Source organism: Carex rostrata, chromosome 18, assembly GCF_964058835.1.
Source record: "Carex rostrata chromosome 18, lpCarRost1.2, whole genome shotgun sequence".
In the NCBI taxonomy this organism is placed as follows: domain Eukaryota; kingdom Viridiplantae; phylum Streptophyta; class Magnoliopsida; order Poales; family Cyperaceae; genus Carex; species Carex rostrata.
The window spans coordinates 7576322-7586453 of NC_135935.1; the positions used below are offsets into that span (position 1 = coordinate 7576322).

General features: G+C 35.8%; 1 protein-coding gene across 1 annotated transcript; it reads right to left on the reverse strand.

Moving 5' to 3' along the window:
• Window positions 1-3386: 3386 nt before the first annotated feature.
• LOC144569451 (uncharacterized protein At2g33490-like) lies at window positions 3387-9720 on the reverse strand. The gene is made up of 10 exons (XM_078319803.1): window positions 9342-9720; window positions 8591-8663; window positions 8260-8334; window positions 7956-8017; window positions 7785-7853; window positions 7255-7283; window positions 6220-6454; window positions 4826-5086; window positions 3682-4504; window positions 3387-3571 (listed from the first exon to the last, which is right to left on the reverse strand). Exons 1-9 carry the CDS (start codon window positions 9468-9470, stop codon window positions 3731-3733), a joined length of 1707 nt encoding a protein of 568 aa, XP_078175929.1. The 5' UTR covers window positions 9471-9720; the 3' UTR covers window positions 3387-3571; window positions 3682-3730.
• Between the last annotated feature and the right edge of the window lie 412 nt (window positions 9721-10132).

The window sequence follows — 10132 nt, forward strand, 5'->3', positions numbered from 1 at the left end:
TATACGTATAGAAATTTAATTGAATTTTACATTTTTTAAACTTTCTATATAGTCTAGTCATTCTTAAGAAATGACAAATGTTTAGTTGTAGCATAGTGGTTGAGAGATCTTGGATTCAAATCGCACTCATTACAATTGTGCATTTTAATTTTCAGTCACTTCTATTAAAATTGTCTAGTTCGGTTCATATTTGATATTGTGAGCAAATTTATCAATACAACTTTGATAGTCACTGCAAAATTATAAAAAAAAAAAAAAAAAAAGGCGTGTATGTCATCACAATGTTTAGATTTTGTGATAGAATAGCTTGCTTGGAATAAGTTTTAAATCGATTAATTTATGGAACTAGATCAACGTATTTTTTTTTTCTTTTCTTTTTGGTTTTCTCTAGAACAAAATTCTGATTAACCCAATTTAATAGATTCGGATTAATAGATTAAACACTTCTATAACGCTTCATTATTTTTTTTTATGGTCGGCTGGCAAGTAGCTAGCTGACAATATATTAATAAAAAAAAATTATTTATATTTACATTCTCCAATGGAGCTCCTCTATAGTAATAACGCTTCATTATTAAAGAAGGCGAAATTCCACAGCTAGATGTGAAAGCGATTGGCACTTTTGCGTGCTTTTTTATTCTTTTTATAATAAGAGGCGCAAAAGAAAAGTTACCACAACAACAGAGAAGAAAGGTTGTAATGTAACCTTCTTTTATATACAAAGTTAAAAAAAAAAAAAAAAAGCTTTATTCTTGATAGAAGAGTTTGGCAATTTGGTTTTTCTTTCTAATTTTTTTTCCTGTTCTGCCGATTTAATAGTTCAAGTCAGAACCGGACTCTCATCATTTTCCTTTAAAAAACAAAACAAAACAGAGGAGATATCATGGTGTGGTCCTTTAATAGAATAATGGATAATGCAATCAATATCAAGTTTAAAAATAATGATCATATTGAAGAATACTATGACCTCAAAACTAAATTTTGCAATATATGCAAAAAAAAAATCAAAGTCAGAGCACGTATTAGAATAAGAACTTTAGAGAGGTGTAATTGCAAGTATAATATTCTATCTATCAAACAAAACCATGGGCCTGGAATCAGGGATGAAAACGGATCTATCTATCAAACGAAACCATGGGCCTGGAATCAGGGATGAAAACAAATCAGATATTATCCAACCGAATTCGGATTCGTATTCAAAAATTAGATACGGATATCGGATATTCGAATATCCGTGTGGATAATGGTACGAATATGATTTTGAATTTTAATTATCCGTATCTGAATAGTAGATATATAACATATAGTTTAATATATTTTATAAAAATATGTATGTATATATCTATAGGTTTTCGATATCCAATCCGTATCCGTATGTATCCGTCTAATATCCAATTTGTATCCATATCAGGAAAAAAAAAACAGATATAGATATGATTTTACCACTATCCAATCCGTTTTCACCCCTACCCTGGATACACTCTCCTCTAATTCAAAGTCTTCAACAAATGGAGTGGTGACAGTTTGATGGGCATCGGATCAAATTCAGTCCGACGTCCGGTTAGAGCCGTCCAATACGCATTAAGATTCATGCATACTTGATAAGCACAAATCTTAAAGTTGTACGTGCATCTTGATGCATATCAAACTGTTTCAACCTGATATCAAATCAAATTTGATCCGATGTCCATCTGACCGCCTTCGATAAAACATAGAATCACTTATTGCAAAATTAGCCTCCTTAATGATTTTATTGCCACGGAGATAGGAGTAGTAGGTCCAATGGGCATGGAACGTACTTTTAAGTTCAATTAGCTCTAACACCGTACGATTAGCATTAAGATCTGTGCGCACGAAAATTGATACAAACACACGGATTTTAATACAAAGAGCACGAATCTTGATGCAATTAGATAGTCACTAAACTATCGAACCAAAGTAGATCCGATGGGCATCGACCTACTCTAAACACAGTGCCATGCCCCCCCACTTTCCTCTATAGTTCACGGATGAACTACAACATGGGACCATTGTCTAATTTCTTATGCATGTATGTTTATATTGCTTTTCAGATGAAAGGTTTGATAGCTTTTGAATTTTAAATACCTTTTTAGAGAGGAAAAGAAAGCAACTTAAGCTTATCCGTTGAACTTGTCACACCGAAGACAACCACTTGATGTGATTCTTAATCAACTATTCTATTATCTTAAATACTTGCGTTCTTATTTTTTAAATGAAAGGAATGATTGTCGCCAGCCCACAAGTTCTCAGAAATTGAAGGACAAAAAAAATCCTAAAAATGAAAATAGAATTAGGAATCTCTTCTACCAACAAAAGAAGTACAATCCTACGGTTCCAGGAAGTTCACACAAGCATTTATAGCATGAAGAATGTGTATTCTTTTTTTTTTTTGGGGGGGGGCTGAGTACAAGCTGATAGCACAAAATATTACAAACAAAATGGAGATTGTCAAAATTTTAAAAACAGAAAATTATATTGATAAATAGTAACGATACAATATATTTTGTTAGAGCCAATTAATCAAAAGAGGACTTACTCAATCCTTAAGAAACTTGCTCATCCAGCAATAGATCCAATGGAAACTCACTCACCCTAAGGCCTAAACTTAACATCACACTAAGACAACAAAAATTAACTCTAATCTGCCTCTTCTCTAATCAAAGGGCTTATTTATAATAAACAAAAAAATAGTCATTATAGAAGTTTGCAAATATGACAATAAATCCATCAAGATTTAAATGGATTTCACTAATTACTATGCACGATATCCTCTTTTAATTGGCGTTTTATTATTGTTATTTCCTGCCAAATTAGACCAAGTGTTCTTATTTGATTTTGTATGTATTGGCTCCACCACAAGCTCACAGGTATAAAGTATAAACACTCCACATACAGAACTGTTCGGAATTTGGTCATGAATCTTCATACAAGCAGGCATTTATAGCATGAAGAGTATATTATTGCTCTATTACATGTATATAATTGTTTTAATAAGGTTCAAACTTTTCCTCCATGAACTACTCTTTTGGGGATGTGAATCAGCGCAGGTCTTCAATTGAAATCATGAATAATATACAAGAATCGGTGTAATATAGACATAAATATTAAGAAAATGGTGGTATACTGTAGATTTGCACCCTAACCCTTCTAATTAATGGTCACAATAGTGCGCCAATTATCGTCGATACTGACATACTGTAACCAACAATCAATGGTAAGTTATCAAACACAGGCACACACATGCGACCACGAACCAGAAAAAGGGAACAATAAGAGTTAACAGAAATGCGTGTTAAAAGAAATACCGTGCATCTCCTTGCAAATGGATTAACGGAAATGCGTGTTAAAAAAACAAAAAAACAAAGTAGAAAACAATTTGTACGCATTTATTTAGTAGACCAGATTATCAGCAATCATTAGTTATTACTAGAAAGAGAGATTATTTGTGCAGGCTAACTAATCTAATTAACAACTAATATACAAAAGCCAAATAAACTCGAGCATCGAACTATTTATCTAACACTTAATTTCTATCTCGGCATGCTGGCACCTGTAATGAAAAGACAATGACAAAAGACATTGATAAACAGTAAAAAAATTCTTTTTTGCCAACTCAATGAAACTAAAAAACAAGACCGAAGAATGACAACATATATTCACCTTATTTAACTGTGCCAGCTCTCAGTGCCTACTCAGAATCTGTGCATAATTAAGGTACATTCCTTAGAGCAATTGGTGTGAGAGGTGGTGACTCATCTTTTCTCAAGTTCATCTCCTTGAACCCCTCAACCAATTTTGCATCCATGCCCCCATCTTCTCTCCTATTCGTGACCCTTGATGGTATCGAGTAGCTGCGCGCCATAACAGCCCCCACTACCGGTGGCGCTGGAAGAGGTGATGGTACATTTTTCGACGCACCGACTGATGTCACTGTTGCTCTCTTCTCCTTTTCTCTTTCTTGGTTTGGTTTTGAAACCAGAGGTGCTGAATGCGGAACAAGAATGGGAGAGGATCCTGGAGAACGAGCTGGAGGGGGCCGTGGGAGCTCGTGAAGTTCACTAATCTTAGCCTTCTTAGTATCAGAATCATAAGAGTTTCTATTTCTATTTTTGGGATTAGCAACGTTGCTTTCCTTTAAGGGTAATTTTTGTGGGGTTGGCAGTAAATGTTCATTTTCCTTTGGGCTCTTAATTGTGACATTAGGATTTGGTTGCAGTGGGGAGGAGAACCAGAGAGGTTGAGACTGAGAAGTGCGGTCTGGCTTAGAAACAGAAGGACGGGGGTGACTAATCTCTCCAGTTGGGGTAGGGAGTACATACGAATTGGGATTTCTTTTAACAGACGAGTTCCTTTGCAACATTTCATTTATGCGGTCTGAAGGGTCTGGACTTTTGTTTGGTAGGAGAGGTTCTGATTGGCTAATGATTTTATTAGGTGCTCCAATAAAGGAAAGAGTATCAGACTGGTTACTGTCAACATGCTCCTGTAAGAAAGGAGCATTTTAATATAAACATACAAACATTTAATAGAACTATGACAAAAGAAGAAAATATTAGAGAATTCTGTCAATGATAATTAGTGCTGGTCCGGGTCCAGTGCCATCGGGGCACGTATTGGTGTGGTTGGTACCAACTAACATGTAATTAATGCTGGACCCAGCCAGATCAAAATAGGCAGGCCCTACCGGAAAGGGAAGAGTTCAGAATTGGAAGAGAAACTAACATTAATTCTGTCCAGAGGATTCTTTTCAGCAGTACAGTACTGATTCCAATCTGCTGAGTGTGGTACCAATTAAATATCTTACCTCAAGTGACTTCCTAGGAAATTGAGCAGTAGCATTGCTAGCCCTTTTGCACTGACCATAGTCAAAACTCAACTCACTGCCGTCATTGCTGATATCATCACGGCCATCAGGATACATGTCTCCATTGTCATCGTCGTCGTCGTCATCCAAATCATAATCGAGTTCAGTGAAATGGTAATCGATGTGCTGCAATTCAGCCACTGCTTTCACCTGTGGCTCTACTGCCTCTAAAGAGCTTACCCCTTTTCTGAAGAAGTTCAACTGCACCATGGTGCAAACCAGCAGTTAGCATATCTGTGGTTCCACGCATGTATTATGCATTTGGGAGTCCTTTTGCTGCTATTTACTACCTTTAATTCGCTATATATAATGTTTTTTCTGACACAAAGGCCACTAACGGCCCCCAGAAAAAGGTCATCATACTTTCATGAAACCGAAAGATTCCACATGGTAGAACAGTGCACTGGATATAAAATGGATACCACACCAAAAATAAAAAGATGAGCTTATTTTAGTCAAAAAAAAATAACTAAGATAAAGAAAAAAGAATGTGATCATAGGCTGAAATCGGAGCAGATATAATCCATCCAAATCAACCCTCATATCCATGTGGGATGCAGATATGGATGCAGACATATATAAGATACGGTAAAAGGAGCAGATATGAATAGAGATAATTTCTAGTACCTTAAAGATTGATACAGATATGGATATCTCAATCTGTATTTGATCCTACCAAAACTATAATTTTTCTTTTAGTGGTTGAAAAAAAATCTAATATTTTTGTATGTTTGTTATCTATAATGCAAATAAAAGAGTACATCCCTGCTCGCTATTCATCTTGCAAATGAAAAAATTATAAAAATGCTTATTTTGTTGTACCTGCATTATAGTTATTAGCCAACATCCATGAATAAATTGGATCATTTTTTAAATTCATGTCCAAAAAATCCATTCGGTATCCACACCCGCAATTAGGGCAGATAGGAATCATAAATTGCAACCTCTGACTAATATCTGATCCATGTCTGTTCAATGAAATGCAGAAATAAAAGTATTACCCGCTCCATTTTAACCCTGCAAACTTCATGTCAAAAGGTACTTTGACATGAAAAGGGCATATAGATTTACCAGTGCTATGTTATTGCCAGACAACAGTTGCATGTTAAAACTCATACATGCAAAATTAAAGTAGACAGAGAGAGAGAGAGAGAGAGTCATGCAAGGGTCCGCAGGCACCAACATGTACCCATGCACATGCACACAAGAACATGCAGGAACAATTAAAGAGGCGGGTGGCACTTACAAACAAATAGAAACATGATATATAACCACAACCAGAACACACATGCATACAACACTGATACATGTGACAAAAGGTTAGAGCAAGAGACCTGGGCGGCATGGTGGCGAGTGGCTTGTGTGAGAAGACTCCGAAACTGGCCCTGTTTAAGGGACTTCAACCGAAATACAAAAAGCGTTGCCTCTTCATTGTACTCATCTTGTGCTTGTTTCACTTGCTCATAAGAGAAGCTGTCTGCCCCCTTCCCTTGTTTGCTACTTGACTTCCCCCCTTTGCTGTTGGTGTTGCTATCCCTGAGTGTTTCTTGCATGAACTTGTACAATTCCCTAGAGGTAAGAATATACAGTTTCAATGATTTCAAAAGGGGAAAATCATTGTCATTTACGAGACATGGGTTGTTTCTTTATTATTTGGAACTTGTACAAGACACTACAGATATAATCATGAGTCATTTTAGTGAGAAACAAGAGACTTCCTGTATAATATAACCATCCATCTGTTTGTACTTCTTAGTATTTATTATTATTATTGTCATCATTATTATCCCTTGTGGTTGCAGGAATTTTGCATAAATTTCTTCAGAAAAAGAAATAGAGAATTAAAGGCTTATTTTCCCTTTTTAAAGAAAAATGGAGGACAATTTCCAATCTACCCTAAACAAAAGGTCAAAGAGACACTCCCATAGACCTGCTACCCCTCTTTAAAATGTTCCAACTTTTCTCCATTCTCGCTATCCACAGAGAAGAAGGTCAAAGTGGAGATAACAATGCCAGGCTCGGCATCTTACAAAAGATAGGCAAGGGATGAGATTTCAACAATTTGGCTTGTCTATTATATTTGAACTTTTTTCCAGAAATGCGAGGATAATGTGAGTAGAGTAGTTATTTCTCTCTCTATATCAAAAATTTGAGAGAGTGATTGTCTGGGAGGGGGGGGCAGCACCCTTTCGTCAAATCAAAAGTGAGATTGTCTAGGAATAGACAGTTCCCACTTATTACAAAAACATAAATGCTACTTTATATGAACAGAAGCCCTGGAAGTGACGAAAAATAGTTCCTGTAGTTTGCCCAATTACCCGTACAACTTAGTTGACAAAAAATGTAGAAGTGGTATGAATAATATGTACCTTTTATCATCACATTGCCGCTTCATCTCCTAATTAAAAAATATGACAAGAAAATTTGCATTAATAATTAGAAAATAGAGACCTTGTATCTGTTATCATGTCCTCCATGCATGTTATTTAATAATAACATACATATTTATTATGTATTATCCTTAGTTTTTCTTGGCTTGTTTGGAGATTAATTGTACAACTGAGGCTATACATTTGCAAGATTGAGGTCTCTTTTTAGATCAACATTGGTTTCGTTGTCAACGGGTCAATTGAGGACTTGGATAAGTTAATAGAGACAATTTGCATAACAGAAACTAAATTGGGCTAAAGGTGGATGGTCACTGTTTTTTAACATTCAGGCTCCTCACCTGTGTACCAACCAAAATTTTTGGTGGATATTCGGCCTCTTTACCTGTGTACTGTCCAAAATTTCAGTACATTCACTAAACTAAAACCTTGGGTAAAACCAAACCAATATTGACCAGCTGGCACCTACCAGACAAATACTGGTACAGTAATCCGAGAGAAAGAGAAGAGACCTCGACAGTTTGAAGCTCTCTAAGAAGAGATTCTGATGGGGTGGTTATGGTTTGAATGACATGGGCACGCTGCCAAATAGGAGTTTACAATATTAAAAGAAAATTAAAATTATCAGCTAGATTTTTAAAGTTAGAATAATAAAAATATATACTAAAAGCAATGTTACATACATAGCTATTTACAAACTTCTGAAGCTCAAATTGTGCTTTTCCCAGCATCCATAGAACTTTACCTAAATTTTATAATTTAGATATGAAATACAAAACATTATGAGAAGAGAAGCTCATAATATATACTTGATTGAACAAGCATCTCAGTTTGCATTTATGTACTGCTGATGTCTAACAACTATGCATCATTTGTGAGTATGCACCAGCATTCCTGCATCACTGTATTAAGGACATGGAGACAACAAGCAGAAGCAATAAGAAAACAAAATTGGAAATACTACGTATAATACATGAAATAACTTACATGATTCATCATCATTGTTCAGTGTGATTTTTTCTAGGAGGCATGAACCCATTTCCCCCAAGGCTTCTGAAAACTCTACAATCAACAAAAAGGAATAGGTAAGAAAAGCCACATTGATAAAATATTAATCACATAAAAGTTTCAAAGTTGATAGTAATAAGTAACGGAAAACAACTAAATTTTGTTTCAGAACAATTATAGTTGTTGTAACTCAATCCGTGTCAGAGGGCTAGTGAAACATACAATGGATTTCTTCTAACTTAAAATCATAAGCAAGGAATATTGAAAATTAAATAAAAGAAGAAAATAGGAAATAAAATGAAACAATTACCATATGCACTATTAGCAGTGGCAGCAGCAGCGGAAAACAAACTATCATACCCATTCTTCATGTCTTGCATCTCCTAACAATACATAAATTTAAGGATAATTCAGGGTTTTGAGCCAGTGAAGGTGAATTCCCCTAAAAAAAATACCTAATTGGCTACAGGACTCAGGTTACAATGAGCCTAGGTTGATTATTTCAGAAAACTCGCACAGTAGCTGACAGTTGTGATCCCATACAAATCAAGCTCGGTACCAGTATCCGTTACTCAAAAGCATAAGATTCCAAATATGATTAATTACTGGTGCCAAAAATAGTATCCAGCTTGTTTTTGAGATTTGCAATATCAAAATTGAATGGTTACGAACAAGTTCATTCCTTGAATCAAGGGTAAAGTGCATAATTTAATCCAGACTCAATTCTAACCCCACCCCTCCTCCTGCCCCAAAAGGCACACACACACACGACAAACACAGTGACCCCACACCCCCACGCCTCGAGCACAAAGAAGAAGAGAAACGTGAAGCTTGATTCTTAATGACTTGAATTCGATCACAAACTTCTTTGGAGTAATTTCTACCCAAGCCTCAGCCAATATCCTAAAAAAAATTGGAACTTAGTTCTCAAAATTTTGAGTGTGTTCTTGAGATTATCTACAGTCTAAACCCGAATTGACACTGCTTGAATACAATTACGATTTTTATCCCAGAAAAAGAACTCAAATCTTCAGAGAGGAAAAAAAAAAAATGAATGAAACCTTGGCAGCTTGAAGGAGCTCTTCGTGAGGAGAGACTGGCATGTGGGGCCCATCTCTCTTCTTCGAATCCTTGGTTTGGTCGCCTCTGTGCAACGCAAAGTCGCGTATCTTCTTCAAAGACGACTTCATGACCTCCAAATCCCCAGTTCAATTTCAAAATCAGTGATACTAGTTCGATTTCAAATTAGAGATCTGAAACCCTAGAGACAGAGAGAGAGAGAGAGAGAGAGAGAGAGAGAGAGTGGCGGGTGTAACGGGAGCAAAGAGAAGGGGATCTCTTTCTCTCTCTCTGTGTCTCTCGCACTAGGTGAGCTAGGACTGTAGCTGTCTGTCTTCCTTTTTGTTTTCCTCGTATTTTTAAGATTTTCTTACCGTAATAAATTTGCTTTTCCGTTTCTCTTCATTTCTTTTATTATTATTTTTATTTATTCCCGCAAAAGATGGTGAACTGGAATAACTCACAAGTTATTAAGTCATAACACAGTAACCTGATTCTGACTAAGCAATATTATAACTGCAAAAATATTAAAATAATTAAACAATATTGTCGGTTATGGAATTAAAATCCATGGTTTAGCGTAACATATACATTGCACGGCTGGTGGAGATTTCTGAATTTTGATATTAATTTGTACGTAAAGTTACTGATTTTTATTTTAACACCTTCTTTCGATCAGTATTGTAAATAACGGTATGCGGTCGTCGGACAAACAGGGTACCGCCAAGCGATTAATAAAAAATAATCGGTCAATTAGTCGAAAAAATCCATAACGGTTCGGTCACTGCCAACG